At 37.5% G+C, this 17,405-nt stretch overlaps 2 protein-coding genes across 5 annotated transcripts in view; one reads left to right on the top strand and one right to left on the bottom strand.

Annotated features, from left to right (window-relative positions):
• Positions 1 to 11,570, top strand: part of VSIR (V-set immunoregulatory receptor) — an 86,764-nt gene extending 75,194 nt beyond the window's left edge. The window contains exons 7-8 of one of the 4 annotated variants that reach the window (XR_015295922.1): positions 8,474 to 10,808; positions 10,943 to 11,570. Coding sequence is in view for 1 of the 4 variants with exons in the window: in XM_086922118.1 (XP_086778244.1) it covers positions 8,474 to 8,517 (44 nt within the window). In the remaining 3 variants the exon portion in view is untranslated. Of the gene's footprint in view, positions 1 to 8,473 lie in introns of all 4 variants that reach the window. The other 3 variants (XR_015295921.1, XR_015295920.1, XM_086922118.1) reach the window with 3 other exon arrangements.
• Positions 1 to 17,405, bottom strand: part of CDH23 (cadherin related 23) — a 2,828,172-nt gene that overhangs the window by 658,880 nt on the left and 2,151,887 nt on the right. The window lies entirely within an intron of this gene.

Here is a 17,405-nt window from a genome sequence, read left to right as displayed (position 1 = left end):
ATAGAAAAAATATTGATGTTACTAATATCGATATTAATATTAGTGTTATGTATTTTATATGTTTGTGTTTATATTTTTTGTTAAATAATGTACTTGTTTTAGACCATATGTATTATAATTTTAGAAATTATTAATATTTTTTTTAAGTAAAATATGCGTTTTAGTACCGTAGCGGGTTGTGGGTTCATAGGGGAATAGGATGGGAAGTAATTTAATTATAGTAAATCAATTTTTAAAAAATTCGGAATTAGTAATTATGTTTAAGTACATGTTGCGTTTTTGTTCTGTAGAGGGTTTTATGTTAAATAATTTCTAATTGGTAATTAATTTTTATTATTTGGTAATTCATTTTTATTAATTGATTAATTAGTAACTATATTAAGTGTATTCATTTACTATTGAAGTGTCTTGTGAGTTTATAGGGCAATAGGGTGGGAAGTAAGTTAATTGTAATTAAGTAATTATTTATTTTATTGTTGAGTATTGATAATTAATTTATTGTTCATTAATTATTAATTGGTAATAACTTAATAATTAAGATGTTTTTGTTTTGGAAATTAATTTATTGTTCAATAATTATTAATTGGTAATTAAATGTGATTAATTATAATTTATTGGCATTTATAAATAATTTATTGCTAATTACTTATGAATTGCTAAATGTTTTTTCAGTCAGTCAGTCATTAAGTCTTTATTGCGATTCTTCATCATAAAAGACAATCTATAACAATAATACAGAGTCCGGCAAAATAAAATTTATCGTATACAAGATGAAAGAGAAACTCATTCCTAAAATCCATTAGTACATAAATCATCATCATCAAATTCCTTTATTTCGGCAATACATGCCATAAAAGACAGACATACAGTCATAAAAACAACACATGTAAATAGTTTAAAACATTTAAAAAACTGTATTCATTTCAACTATCGAGGATCTAAAAGACAGGGATTGTCAAACAGTCCATTGTGTTTTACAAACATCAATTATTTAGATCTTCATAAAGTGCATATGCATTAGCAGTTCCGAGTGGCATTCAGTGCATCCCTACGTTTTATCCAAACCGCCGCCAAATATTTAGCAACGGCAAAAACAACTACAGATGACAAATCTGGTTTTAGTATGCGTAAGGCTTGCATACAATGTATGATTTGCATGTTTTTGCATAAGGGGACCAGCCAATACCTTCTCGCTCTCCTATGTGCCGGACAGAAAAACATGATATGTACTTCACTCTCGGTGTCGCAACTGCAATTGGGGCAATTTTTCACATTATCTGGGCGCCAGTTACATGTGAAAGTTCCAATTGGCAGTGTGCCATACCTCCACTGCAAATACAACTTTCTTGTGAAGGCCGGGAAGATAACATCTAGGACAGTTTCAAAATGATAAAAATCCTTCACTCTAAGAAAATAATCTATTAAAGTGCCATTATGGGTACTGGATAACAAGAGTTTTAATCTGTTTTCATAAAAGAGTTTAGACAGACTTTTTGTGAGGTTCTCGGGCAAGCAGTTTCATAATATTTACATTATAAAAATAACCTAAAATATAATTAAATATAGAGCTGGCAATAGACTTAGACATATCGAATATATATAAAAGGAGCAACACATCAATAATATGACAATCTCTAATTTGAGCTCACCATCCTAAAATAATTCCCAATTATAGATCCTACTTCAGATAGCCATGACTACAATCATTCCTGCCGGCTACACCCCACCCTTTTTGATCCGAAGGACCAACAGCCAGCTCAAAAATGTTGCTACACCGATTACAACTAGATTTGAGGTGTCATTTTTCAATATTCTGCTTGCAACCAGTGCTAATCTTGTTCCCATACGCAAACAAACAGGTTTCAACCATACGCGCCTTGGTTCATGGTACGCAGGGCAGGCAAATAAGAAATGATCAATGGTTTCAATATGATCTGGGAAAAATGCACATATATCACACCAGGAAGAGTTCCATCTACTAGATAACCATCGTAGAGGTAGTGTGCCTACTCTGAGCTGGTGGTACAGTTTGCAATTTAGAGTCTTAGTAATGGTGTCCCAATAATCTTCCAGGGAGGGTTCATCCTAAATATCAAGAAAGACTGTTGTCAAAGAACTACTGACATGGGAGGAGAATCTCTTGACTTTGATCATTTCCCAGTACACAGCACTGTACACTTTTTTTGATGGAAACTCCGCTGTGTCTGGATTGGTCCAAAGTTCCCTCATCCCCATATCTGTCAACAGTAACTTGATTTCAGCTAACCAGGAGATCTTATGTGAGCCACCCAAACCTTTGACTTCAATCATGGCTTTAGCGTACATGGAAAGCTCTGGAGTGGTCCATAGACGTCGCTAAAATGCTAGGGGTCTATATTGTGCCACATCCTCAACTGCCTGGAAGCCAAGGTCTAGCAATAAAGGAATACGCAGTGAGGATTGGGGCTAGCCTACCCTGGCCCTCAAAAATTTATATTGGGCAACAATGAGTGGGGACAGATTGTTAAAACCCCAAATTTCTGCACCATACAAAATTGCCGGCAACATTTTAGAAATGTAGATTTTAACAATGGGGGCAATTGGCTTGGTAAGGGATAGCCTATGCTCTTTAATTAATGCACCAGCTAGTTGGGAGTGTTTTAAAGCAAGCATGTCAATTTGGGTGGGAAGTAATTTAATTGTAATTAAGTAATTATTTATTTTATTGTTGAGTATAAATAATTAATTTATTGTTAATTAATTATTAATTGGTAATAACTTTATAATTAAGATTTTTTTGTTTTGGAAATTAATTTATTGTTCATTAATTAATAATTGGTAATTAAATGTGATTAATTATAATTTATTGGTATTTATCCATATTTATTGTTAATTAATTATTAATTGCTAAATGTTTTTTCATAATATTTTTTTTGGGGTGTTGAAAATAAATTACTTTTTATTTAATTATTATTTGGTAATTCATTTTCAATAATTATTAATTAATGGTATTTTGCATCAATTTAATTGTTAATTAATTATTATTTAGCAATTATTTTTAAGTAATTATTTATTGGTATTGTTAATTAATGTATTGTTATTTAATAATGGAATTATTATTTATTTAAAAAACAGATATTTTAATTATTAGTAACTTATTTTTACCCCTACGCTGTCCAACACTTTTCCTGCTGTTGCACTCTCTGGATTGGGAATAGTGATTTTTACCCCTACGCTATCCAACACTTTCCCTGCTGTTGCACTTTTTGGAGTGGGAATAGTCATTTTTACCCCAACGCAATCCAGCACTTTCCCTGCTGTTGCACTCTCTGGAGTGGGAATAGTAATTTTTACCCATGCGCTATACAACACTTTCCCTACTGTTGCACTCTCTTGAGTGGGAATAGTAATTTTACCCTCTACGCTATCCGACACTTTCCATACTGTTGCACTCTCTGGAGTTTGAATAGTAATTGTACCCCTACGCTATCCAAAACTTTCCCTACTGTTGCACTCTCTAGAGTTGGAATAGTAATTTTTACCCCCACGCTATCCAACACTGCCCCTACTGTTGCACTCTCTGGAGTTGGAATAGTAATATTTACTCCTACGCTACACTTTCCCTACTTTTGCACTCTCTGGAGTGGGAATAGTAGTTTTTACCCCTACGCTATCCAATATTTACTGTTTTAGTTAATGTAGTGTATAATTTATTTTTTTTTAAATTATTTGTTATATATATTTTCTATATTTTTATATATATTATTGTTGTATGTGTATGTATGTATTTATAATTTAAAAAATATTTTTTCAACATTTAGGGGTCAATTCCGATTCGGGAAACAAATCCGTATGGTGATTCAAATTCGTAGCCATTTCCGTACGAATCGTACCAATCCGTCCGAATTGCGTAGTATGATCTGTAGTAAAAAATACGTCCAAATCGTTGCGAACCGTTCAAAAAGCAAGGGAAAATCCTTATGATACGGACCCTGAAAGTGAACCGTACGAATTGTAAACATGCCGTACGACCCGACAAGTACGATCCGGACCGGGTAATTCACAATTTGTACGGTAAACATCGCGTATGAGCAATTCGTACGGAGAGCCACACAATCACATAGGGTACGGTTCGTACAGAACATGATCTTAGGGGTACGGTTCGTACACCTACGATCATGGGGTACGGTTCGTACACCCCATGATCGTAGGGGTACGGTTCGTACACCCCATGATCGTAGGGTACACCTACGATCATGGGGCTGAGAGCAAATTTATCCACACCTTACTCCCACAGAGTGCCCCATATATTCTGCAACTAATTGATTTAGGCATGTATTCAATCTCCCAGTCAGTCAAGCTGAGACCACTCATATATTGGCGAAAGCTTTGGCAAACCGAGAAGCTTAACCCATACAAGATTCTACTTGAGGACCTATAGCATGCGAATAGCCACATGAGAATTCATTGGCTTTCCACATTAAAAGTATGCTTTATAATCTTGACTTGGAAACTCTTTGGGAAACTCCTGCTGAGGCCCAAGGTGTGAGCAAATCAGTAATCAAAGCAAAATTCAAAGCCTTTTTATGGGGTAGCCTAACTAATAGATTTCTGGATCACAAATCTATACCTTCCGTTGAATTGTTTTTAGACAATATTACTAGACCCACGGCTAAAAATTTATATTTTTGTTTCAGATATGATATTTTACCAACTAATAATCTATGCATTCGGTGGAGAGAGAAATATTGCTTAAATGATAGGTGCCTGGGCTTTTTAACTGAGATAGAAATGGTATGTCATTTTTCTTTTGCAAGGCTTACGAGCAACCTCGCAAGAAATGGATAAATACAGTGTGTCATTTTTAGGGCTCCCGGTTTTCCGTTTAAACTGATTTTTACATATAAATACAGACGGAAAACAATTTTTCCTTTGTCTGTATTTATATGTAAAAACGGCAAAATACTGCTGTGCTCAAATCCAGAGTTAACTCACCAGGCCCCCTTCCTGCTGCTGGAAATTCCTTCCTGGGCACACACACAGCCGAGTACTTCACAGGTCTTTTGAAGACCATTTACTTGTTAAAGAGGCTTTATTGTTCTTTCACCCCATGCTGTAGCCTCCCCCAAAGCCCCTGACTCCTCCTGTCCCAGGCCCGATACAGTGCACGTTTAAACACTTCAATTCACAGTGCTGCAGCAGCCGGAGATAAATGAATATTTTCCCCGTGACAATCGGCATGCCCATGATGTCGTCATTGGAGAAAAGACATTAACCGAATGTGTAATCGAAACATTATTTTTAACAAACCCCTCATCATAAAATGGGCAGTACATTTTTTCCTACACAATCACATAAGATTTCATAAACGGCTTCCATGTCGTTCTCGACATTTACTATGGATTAAAAATTTAATTTCATAATACACTAATAGTTAATTCAGGGGTCATTCTGTTTTTCACTTAGAAAATGCATGTCCTCGTATATCACCCTCTCTGGCAGTGTCCGCGGTAGGAGAGGAAGCCAACACAGGTCAATATTTGTTTAGCTCCTAAATCAGTGAGTGTAGCGGAGAGAGATATTGGAATTTTTAGAAGCCCCACGAAGAATTAAAACTCCTTTGTAAGGTCAGGCGTTCTTCTTTTTGCTGAGTGTTATGCCAATGGTTTTTAGCAAGTGCTTGGCAGCTGTTTCAAGACCATCTGTAAGGGCCAAGTTGATTTTATTTTTTATTACGTCCTCCTGCTTTTCCTCCTAAGGCTTTACTGTGTGCATATGTCAATCCCCCACATTTACGTGTTTTCCTGCTGTTCTAATTGTTTTTCTACTCACTAGTGAGGTCATGCTTCCGCTGGGAAAATCTGTGGGCTACCTTAAAGTCAGAGATTTGAGTTCAGACTCGCTGCCTTGACTTTCATCCTCCCAAAGTTGATAAAAATAGTTGCATTGCCTTGGTTAATAGTAACACCAGTTATTTCAAGACTTTGAGGCTTAATTGATGAAGTGCTACATAGGTAACCATAGGTTTGGCATGCAGCATTGCTTGTAACATAAAACTGCACTATGATCTGACATGCTATGGCACCTGTGTTAGTAACTTAAGCCTGTACACAGGCTTGTTATGTTAAATGACATGCATGTGTGTATAACAAATGTTTATACATAAGCTTGGTGTGTTAAGTGAAATACAGCTGTTAGTAATGTAAGTCTTCCTGCAGTATTATGTCAAGGGACGTAGGAACATGCAGGGGTATCAGTAATGTTGGTCTGTAAACATGCCTGTCATGTTACATGAACACTTTTGCTTTCATTTAAAAATGGGGCTAACTAAACACAACCAATTTCTTAAAAACAAAATTCTAGCTGGCTTTAGATGAAATACAGAAGCGCTGGCACATGTTTGCTCCTCATAAGTGCTTGTACACTATCCTAAAGTGTTTTTATAGTTGAACTGAGAAGCACAAGTATTCTCCTTTTCAAGTTACTCAGTACCGGACCATTTAAACTACTGCTAAAGCCACAACAAATCGCTAGTTTAAGTGAGCGCAAGAGTGCATTGTCAATTTAAATAAATGTGGAAGAATACCAGCTGTAGCGTCGTCTTTTGCTGGCAAAAATAAATGTGGATAAATACAGAAAGAATGTCCCAAAAATAAATATGGATAAATACAGACGGAAATGGCAAAAAAATAAATACCATAAAACCGGGAGCCCTTGTCATTTTATAGGGATCCGGCAACATTCCATGGGCTTGACAAGTTTGAGAACCTTTAATCACTTATAGCATTGCAGAATTCTTATCTTTAGTGTAGGCAAGGAGGAAGAAATACCTGGTTTGTAATGCACTTTAAAGTGCTGTCCTTATCTCCTTGGCTGCTTGAGATATTCTATCCTGTGCTGGGCCCTAATAGGGTGTGGTCATGACGAGCTCAGCTCGTCATGAGCACACGAGCACTGTGCCTCATGACGAGCTGAGCTCGTCATGAGCACCTAAGGGGTTAATGATTATCTGTATGTATATAGTTGTTAAGTTGATTGTTGTTTTTGTATAAACACTAATGTATACTTGTTTTAACTATATGTATGCATGTATTTAGACTTTATTTTGATTATGTATATTTTTAGGGATGTATCATCTGAAATACACATTGATTCATTTGTTTGTTGTTTTGGGGGTCAAATATTTGACACTATAGACAGTGGAGAAACTTGTTTCTCATCCTATTGATATTAGAGTTATACAAATGCAGGAGAATTGAATTCGAACATATCACACCAATGACTGCTTCTAAGTAATAATTTCTGAGTAATATTTTATGACACCACAAACATAGTTGTATTCTCTACATAATGCATTGCCAGCTGCAATTTGTACTGATAGTTCAGTTTAAAGTCACACTTAGACTTACTCTGGTTGGGCAGTGGAGTTACAGCATGAACTCATATTTAGCTCCCTCTGGTTTGTGAAGTATCATCTGGGCCTAGAGTGAAACATTTAACTTCTGAATTTAGCATTGTGAAGCCCTTCAAAAGATACGGAGTAATGTTTTTTCGGGTAACGGTTTTAAATGATTTTGTGTAGTCATATGCATGTCATAACTTCCTTAAATTATTTATTCTTATACGTGGATGTGCCATAGACTTTTTTTTATTCTGTCAGTGTCAGGCAGGATTTACTCCTTTCAAGTGACACATTTTATCTCTAGCTATTAAAGTACTGTCTCACAAGGTTGACCTCAAAGTTTCAACAAAGCATTTATGTTTTGAGCCTTAAAGAAAAATATGTAAACTGCTAAGCCAGATATCTAATGAAATTTGAGCCTTGCTACCTAGTCAAGAAAATCGAGTGTTTTCCATAGAGTTTTGTCTTTTTTCAGTTTCTATTGCATCATTCTTTTCCATTTTCTAATTGTTTTCTTTTCTCAATGTTCCATATAGTTTGGGTACCACACTTACTGCCGCAGTAACACAGTCCACACTCTTTTTCCATTGTATATTGTCTTAAGTCACAACTGATTATGTTCTTCCCTCAATATTAAACGTAGTTTGTGTCCATAGTAATCAGCTTTCTTCCATAGTAATATAGTCCATTGTCTTTTTCCATTGGACATTGTCTCAAGTCACACTGGCAATCTTTTTCCATTGTATATTGTCTCAAGTCACAAAGGCAATAGTGAAGACAGAACTTCAAAGTTATCAAATATAATAACTAACACAGCACCTGTCATAATGGTTGTCTCTCCGTTTCATAAATTGATATATTGTTCTTATTACATTTTGTGAATATATTTCTGCAGTAACACTGTGGATAGGCATTTTCATATATATTTATTTACTTGGGATCAAAAGTAAATATTCTAGTATTCCTGACCCAGTTCATAAAAACGGCATGTACCCTTGACATATACCCTTATCAGACAGGTACTACAGATGATGCTTTTTGTAGGGGTTAAAAACAATTTCGTTTTCAATCTATTTTGTTTCTCTCCCTCAGAACCTGTTCCAGATTCTCCACCATCAAATATTGTAAAGATATAACAGAAAGCTTGTTGAAGAACTGGCCAGTGCCAATTTGCACTGACATTTTAGGCAAGGTGTAATGGAAATCCTTGTTGTAGAAAGGAGACAAGACAAAGGACTACATCTAGCTGAAGCAAATCAACGTGTTCATACCATGAAGTGCCTGACTTCAACTGTGCTTTATATAATGGTTATTTCTGACATTTAAAGAAGCTAAAACAGCAATAATAATGACTGGGAATGTTTCAAACAACAGCTTAAAATTGACTGTGAAAAAGACGTAGAGTTTTTGCAATAGTTTTGCTTTAAACATTCAGGATATTGATCAATTTTTTACTGTGGATCTTCCAACATATGAAACGGAGTTAGGATGAGAGGATCAAAAGGTCATCATAATTTTTGGAAAAAAAAATGAGAAGTTGTGAGACAAACCACATTAGAATTGAGATTACAGTGCTTTTGATGTGCTAGCACAAACATATTTTTACTTTTTTTGGCTTCTAAACTTACTCTGGCAAAACAAGGGAACTGGATTGTAAATGTATCCCTATTTTTATTTTTTGGGAACCAGGACCAGCCTCGTCATCCTGTGAAAAAGCCCACTGGAAACCAAAAGGGACAAGCAAGGAGGGCTTTGAAACATGGATGGAAGACTAAGATGGACACCTTTTAGTGTGAGATCTTTCGGAGGAGTTGTGTTTGCATGAATTGCAGCTTTGGACTTTGGCACATGCTATATGGTGTTTGGACATAGTGGAAAAGAATAAGAATTTAACAAAGCAGAACTACCAAAAGCATCGCTTTATCATCTGTTCTGGGCTTTATTAATACATGTACAGTTTATGCTCTATAATGCAATGTAAGGTCTAGTATTTTTTTCTTTTAGACAACATGCATCCTCTATTCTAGGACTCTGCTAGAACAATAGAGATTTTATTTTATTGTATTCAAACAAAAGAATGTAGCTTAACAAAAACTCAAATCTTTAGTAATGTAGCTACTTCCACAAACATTCTGGAAAATTTGAAGAGCAGGCCAATATTTCACCAAAATCAACATTTTCTTTTTTATAAAAATATAGATGAGCACTGCAAGTGTCTTCTAGAAAAATATAACTCAAGAAACGTAGAACTTGAGAGTTTATCCATCATATTTTAATTTTTACTTTTGAGTGTGTACTGTGCAACACTGGAAATTGAATTGCCTTTAGGTTCTTGTTGATAATGTATGGCGCAGTAATGGTTTGTGGTTAAAAGACAGTCGAATGAAACAGCTGAGTTTTTATTGATGTCCTGAAAGGTAAGTGCTGAGAATTTACCGGAGGAATCAGACACAGTATTATTTATCATATTCCAGTAGATCATCAGCTTTCCACATGTAATGGACCAATAATTCCCCCTAGACATTCCGCTACCTCTGGTATGTCTTAGAGGGAATTACCACCACATTACTGGGGCACTCATAAGGATTCCCTAGGCACCAGGAGTCTGATAGCGCTCAAGCTGGATTGATTTTAGGGTTATGGATACAAAATGTTTTTTATACGTTGGCATATTTAAGACTAGCCAAATAGGCAATTCTACTTTGATAATGTAGTTTTTAAAAGAACGTTGTCTTGATACAGGACTAGTGTACACATTTGAGGTTTAGTGTAGTGAGGTCCCCAACACTAGCTTTCTCCCTGTACTCAAGAGGCCAATTGATGCTCTCCACCCTCCAACCACATTAATCTCAGAACCTTTTTTCTGGCTTGAACTCTCACTTTGAACTGTGTGGCCTGTCCCAAAACACTGTTGGTTAAAAAAAGTGCAAGTTTTTCATATGTTTCCAATATTCTGTTCCTCCAAGATGGCATTAATGAGCCTTATGTACAAAGCCATTTCGCAGTCGCAAATCCTGTGACTTGCAAAATCACATTGTTTGTGACTGTTTTTATGCACTAAACACATTTTCCAATTCAGTTCAGAATTACAAAAATGGGTTTAGAATTCCATAATGAATCGCTATTTGGATGGGGCATGTGTAGGGTGCCCATTCTAAATTGTGAATTGTTACTGTATTTATCAATGTTTTGTTACCGTAGTCCACTAGCTAAATATTGCCATTTTATAAGCTTATTGGAAAGGGGTCTTTTTCAGACCCCTTCTGCTTTACGGCTGTTAAAAAAATATTTGTTGAGGATTGGTAGTAGTCTATAGACCACTACCAGTTCTCAAACAAAAAAATATATATATATTTCCTATTAATTCAGCCCTGTTTCCTTTAACCCCTTCCATGCTCATGACGAGTCCAGCTCGTCATGAGTCACAGTGGAGCTGTGCTCATGACGAGCTGGGTTCGTCATAACGGCCGCGGCCCGCCCACCTGCGATTGATTCCCCACCTGTGCGGGACAATTAATCAGTGGGTGGGGTTATGACGAGCCCAGCTCGTCATGAGCACAGCTCCACTGTGACTCATGACGAGCTGGGCTCGTCACAAGCACTGCGGTGCCGCGGCCCCCCCCTCCCATTGGGGAATTACCCCTGCGGCGGAGGGGTTAAGGAAACAAGCTGCACTAAACAAGTGAGCTAGATTTAACATACAATCCCAGACATGGTTGTCTGCTGATGCCAGCAGGCTGCCTTCTCTGCGATGGCATCCAATTGTAGGCAGTTATAATTAACAACCAACCTCATGAATATTGACGAGGTAGGTCAGAATGTGACTCACTGCAATTTAAAAACATTTCAACTGACATATTAACACATGTCAGTTACTAAAAATTCCTTTCCATTTGCAGAAAGTGGGTGTGCAATTTGCGACCACTCTTTGTGAATGGAATTTTTTTACATCAGGCCCTACCTTCGGTATTAATAAAATGTCTGTAATGTTCAACTTTCAAAGTAATTACAGTACCTAAGTAGTGTGGCACTAATAGCCCCATAACGTGACATTCCATCAACAACTCAGAGAATGCATTACATTCCATTTACAATTACTTTCCTGTCAAACAGAAACCATTGTGTAACAATTGCACCGTTTTATATTTTTTGTAAAATAAACTCATAAGATTCTTTTACAGTTTGAGAATTGATGTCTGGCAGGTTTCCTTTCTTCATTCATCTTTTAGTGCTAAACACAGGGACGCTAACACAAGCGTCTGAGTAAAATCCGGCAGTACATTTGATCTTATTGTATTTTAATACTTTTTTATTTGATAGTTTTTAATAAGGTGCTGAGTGTTTTACAACAAAGCATAAAAGACAAACATTTACACATCTGCAGGTGGAAGATAAATGACATAATACATTAGTGAGGCAAGAAGTGAGAGTTTGCATCTTTATATCCATTTACAAGATACATACGTTCTAAAGTCAGCAGTGATTAAACATTTAGAGAGTAGAAGTATAATAGTCAAATGTGTAAGATACAGAAAGCAGCACTTGTGTGGTAGAGGACATGGTTAGGGAGTGGTTAGTAAATGAGAGATATTTTGTTCTCACTCAATTGTCTGCGTGTTGATAAGATTCAACATATGGGATTCTATTATAAAAGGTACATTTGGTCGTAAAAGTATGTTTACTATCAAATTTTGCTTTTATTACACCGGCCTGGAAATCACAAACTGATTCATGGCAGGTGTAAGCCATTTTATGGTGGCAGAGATCTCTCCCACGAGCCCAAAGATCCCCATAGTAATTAATCCCACTCCAGATGTGGCAATGGGCATTCTAAGGCATGGTTTACCTTGTAACTTTAGGATCACCAACACATTTATATGTTTGTCAATCATCCCAAACTCCTCTCCCTCTCCTTTCAACCATGTAATGGGTCATACATTGGGTAGAGGATCACTATTTGATTTGCTGAAGCGGAGTTAGGGGTAGGGGTTTTCCACGTGGAAAATACTTTACTTGCAGAGTAAAAAAGAGTGTGTTTGTACAGGAGACCCTATTTCTCTTGTTCAGGCTTCTCACTACGGGGAGCTCTGGATAGCAGAAACAGGATCACAATTTACAAATAAACTGACCTTTCTTGGAGTACACCTGGAACTTGCTCCTGGCACAGCTTCCCAGGAGTATTCCTGGAAATTTTGGAATTCATGAAAACACATGAAAATCCGTTTCAACCAGAGATCTCCCCCAATGTTTTTTTTTTTTTTTTAATCAGGCCCAATATGTCACCACTAGCAGGTTTTATGCATCTGAGATAAGCTTTACAACTGTAGGGCAACAGCGGACATGAACAAAGTGAGTGATGTTAGGGTAGGTTTACAAGATGACTGTTTCCTTTGGCTTTGAATATCTGTAAAAAGGGAGCTAGTCCTATAGGGATTGGATGGGCATTGCAGATAATAGTCCCATTTTCTGAGATAATGCCATTGATGGTGGGCATTTGTCAAAACGCTTTTTAGAACTAGTTTCGAGTTGCTTCTTAGGTTGCAAATTTTGTTAGGCTGTTTTAGGTTTTGTGCCAGGTGGGCGGGACAGAAGAATAATCAAGGTTTACGCATTGTATGTGATGCAAACAATTTTACTAGCGGAGTGAGGCTAATGTGTTAACCACTTTATCGAGTTTAGAACAGGAGTATTTCTGTTGAATTTAATTATGTGAATGATCACCATGGCTGCAAATTAGAGGTTGGCTTTGAGAGGGTTTAGGCAGGACTTAATAGAGCAGCTTCAGTTGAAATCTAGCACACTTTAGTGATTTTTTTAAATAGAGGTCGAGACTGAGGGAGCTATTCAGCGTGACCCCTAGGGATTTGGCTGATTTCAAGATTTAGGGGACGTTGTTCAGGACCTGTAGCTTAGCCATCTGGCCAGGAGCGAGGCAACGAGGGCTGCTATAATTTACTAGTAGAATTCAGTCTTTTGAGGGTTAAGTTTAACTTTCGTCCAGAACATCCATGAGCTAATGTCAGATAGGAACTAGACAGAGCGTCACTATCATTTGTGCTATCTGTCGTTAAGTACAGCTACGTATCTTCTGCACATTGTTGGAAGTCATTACCTACCTTGGGGTATGTATCACTCATCAGCTCAACATTCAAGATGAATAACAGGGAAGCTTGCATAGTTCTTTTCGATACTCTGTATGTAATGTCTGTAGGAGCGGATGCATTGAGTCCTCCTTAATGGCAGCCTTGCCTGCATCATAAATTTGCCACCTGTAACGGTGAAACTTGAAACATTCTGGTCATCACCATCAAACAAGATGAACTTCGAGACTATAACTCGCCAACACATTGCTGATGCTTAAGTGAACAGGCTAGGCCAAAACGTAACCTGCATTACTCTGGCTGACTTATATATACACACTCTTTGCACCACAGAGACCACATATAAGCATGCAACAACTCTCATTTGGAATGTTAGCGCAAGCAGATAGGATAGCTCATGGAAGCAGAATTCTACTCAACTGGACCAGAAGGCTCCAACTCCAGTTACGTAGACAAAAAGTTTGGTCACAACTACTGATTCGCAAACACAGAATGCTGTCACCGGTGCTTTCCATGCTAAAGCCGCGAGAGGGGCAATCGTACAATTTCAGTCTAATAGGAACATGTTTGGTGCTCCCCTCCAGGTTACAGAGCTTCATTCATGACAAGGGTCAGGCCTAGACCTTCACAAGCACACTGGATGAGTGTGAAGCTGATGCCAATATCAAAAACCAGGATAAAGATAACAGATACTCGCAGTCAGGCACTCAGGTCAGGGAAACATGACTTAACAACATGGTTAATCACATTCCCTTCTCAACAGTGCACACTTTTGATTTTGTTGTCTCTAGCTCTTAAGATTGGTAATTTGGAATAAATGGCTTCAGTTCTGACAGAGCTCGTGGACTGAATTGAGAAGAGTTCAGCAGTCTTCATGTTATAATCTGTTCCCAAAGCAGCCACACACATTGCCAGGCCGAGACAACTGGGCACTCTCTGTGCAGACACAACAGCAACTTAGGGTCAGATATAAAATGCTTGACATTATAGGATCAGAGTGAAAAGATGAGTTCATTGACACCCTCATAATGGCTCACCACATCTGGAACTGTAATATCTCTGATCTCCACAAACTATGAGGGAAATAAAGGGAGTTGCATCAAGCCACCATCTCACTATCCTGCATTCCATCTCTCTCTTCCAATCTTGACTTTTCATGTAAATCTATTGATTGGGAACAGGGAGCAGGAAGGAGCCTACCTACAGATTTATCTCCCAGGACCGAATCGTCTGAACACAGCAACAGGACAGGGAATAGAGTAACATAAGGGTAAAACATGTTACAATATAGCAAACACAAGCTACTGAACACCAGCCCCAATGCCCCAGTGAGAACACTGTGGGTGACCAATCTCAGGGTATTGGTGGGAAAGATATGTAACCATGATTAAGTTATGACATAAGTTGATCTGGAGAAAATAAGGGAACCTAACTTAGATAACCATCAAGGTGTGGCTTCGGTCTTTTTGCCCAAATCGATATATGCTGCAAACTCTGAATGGCTTGTTGCCTGGCCAATGATCTGCAGTAGGTTAGAAGGTGAGAATGGTAAAGTGTTGGGAATAAGCTCTTGATTCAATGGGATCACAATACTGGGACAGTCCATCACACCACACAATCTCAGCAAAAGTACCAACAACCACCGGAAGCACTGACATGAAAAAACACAACCCATTTACAAATTTGGTGGCACAACAAACATACCTAGGAATCTCGATATGCGAACGAACTGGTGGTAAGTTGCAAGTCAAGCCCCACTATGGAGATTGTATTGATAAGACTCACTAGCTAGCAGTCAGGGGGTAAGTGGGTGCAAGGTAAACAAGAATGAGAAAACAAGTCAATCTTCAAAATCTCAAACATAGGAGCATGAAGTACACACTAGAATAAAATGGACAACAGTATGAGAATTAGATAGGATGGCAAAAATAAACTAGGGCGATAACAACAAATATTAAAGCTGTGAATCACAAGAAGCATTGCTAAGTTGAAAACTTTCTTTTCAATCCGATCAATCGATTGGCTTTTAAAATTCCAAACCAAGCTAAGGTGCTGGTGTAACCAGTTAATGTTGTGTTTTATAAAATCACAGTAACTTCACCTCTCATTATATGTTCCAGTCAGACAAATTCAGTATTATTGTACCCATAGCCTTCTCAGGAAAAAAAAGATTTACACTTTCATAAACAACAAACTCACACTAGAACAACATGAAAGATTACAAAAGCAGCTAGCTCATTTGGGGCCAGATGTAGGTAATCTCAGTAAATATGATGTAGGTGAAAAATCGGTAAAATGTACTGATTTGGTAATATTCCTTATTACCGATTCAGTAATACCGATTCGGTAATAAGGAATACCTTCCCATTCATTCCTATGGGCCTGGAGGCCCATAGGAATGAATGTGAAGCCATTCACTATTACTAATTCGGTATTTACTGAATCGGTAATAGCGGGAGCATATTCAAGGGTGGCAGGGTGTCACATTGACACCCTGTTGCATCCCTGAATCGTGCATGTGTGCACATGTGGCGCACATACATGCCCTAAGGGCATGTATCTCTGCCACATGGCACCATGAAAAAAGCAAATTATTGCTTTTTTAAAGGTATTCGGTATTTACCACCAACTTGTAGTTGGTGGTAAATAACGAATCCTTAAAGCAAAAATGCACTGTCTGAAGTGCTACCTACATAGGTTTTAAGTAATCGGTAATTTACCGATTCCTTAAAATAAGGAATCAGTATTTTACCGATTCCTTAAAATAAGGAATCAGTATATTACCGAATCCTTAAAATAAGGAATCTGTAAATTACCTAATCCTTATTTCCAGCCTCCTATATTAGAAAGGGCTAAATACTGGTCGGTAACTGGAAATTCACAGATTTTCGGCCATTACCGACCAGTATTTAGCTACCTACATCTGGCCCTTGGTAACTTAAATCACCAGCCCAAGCAATCTAAAAAGGAATGTAGACAACTACACAATTATTCACAACTCCAAACAAAATCAAGAAGGTAAGCAATTAGCGACTTCAGTCTTGCGGTCAGTTAAAGAGGCCATTGAAAGGTCTATTGATTTAGGCTCACAGCAAACCCATAAGGGCCCTAAATAACTGGATGAACGGATTGTCAGTTAAGAAATCGGAGTATCTGGTATTTTCACCTCTGTGAGCAGTCCTTCACTTTTATAGCTGTTTATAATCCTTCTATTGAACACAAGCCTTTTGCAAAAGAAAGGGATAGAATGATTATTACAGGAGTCAATTCCACAATGCCAATGTGAGGCATTCCTTCAATAAGGGCATCATTAAAGAAAGAGACCTAGTTACTACAAGACTATTATCAAACCACGTGTCAAGGGACAAAGTAGCTATTTACTTAGGACTGGGGAAGCCCGTGGTATGCAAATGGTAAATCTACAGACCTCCAGCTGAGTTATCTATCTATCTATCTATCTATCTATCTATCTATCTATCTATCTATCTATCTATCTATCTATCTATCTACACAAAAACTGTTGTTATGATATACTAAAGCTTCCACAGACCAGAGATACTCTCTCGTTAAAATGTACCTGTGTGTGTTTGTTGTTTCAGACACTCATCCCTGCTATAGACATGCATTAATTCTGTTACAACATGTTCACTCTGAGCAGCATTGGTTCAGAACACCTCTTTCTGAATGTGTCATATTTAAAAGCTTACATGAACCGTGGGTTTTTGATTAATTAACTTTCTAAGACGTGTTCTATAATAGGCGTTGTTGTTTGACATCATAATGACTAGGGGCCCGATTCACAGAACTAACTTAAGACAAAATCCTAAACTTACTACCATTTTGGTATTCACAGAAGGCACTTACTCATTTTTGTATTCACAGAAGGCACTTACTCATTTCGGTATTAGGAGTCCTAACTTTAG

The sequence above is a fragment of the Lissotriton vulgaris genome, chromosome 5, assembly GCF_964263255.1.
Source record: "Lissotriton vulgaris chromosome 5, aLisVul1.2, whole genome shotgun sequence".
NCBI classification, from domain to species: Eukaryota; Metazoa; Chordata; class Amphibia; order Caudata; family Salamandridae; genus Lissotriton; species Lissotriton vulgaris.
This window is presented reverse-complemented; position numbering and strand designations above follow the sequence as displayed.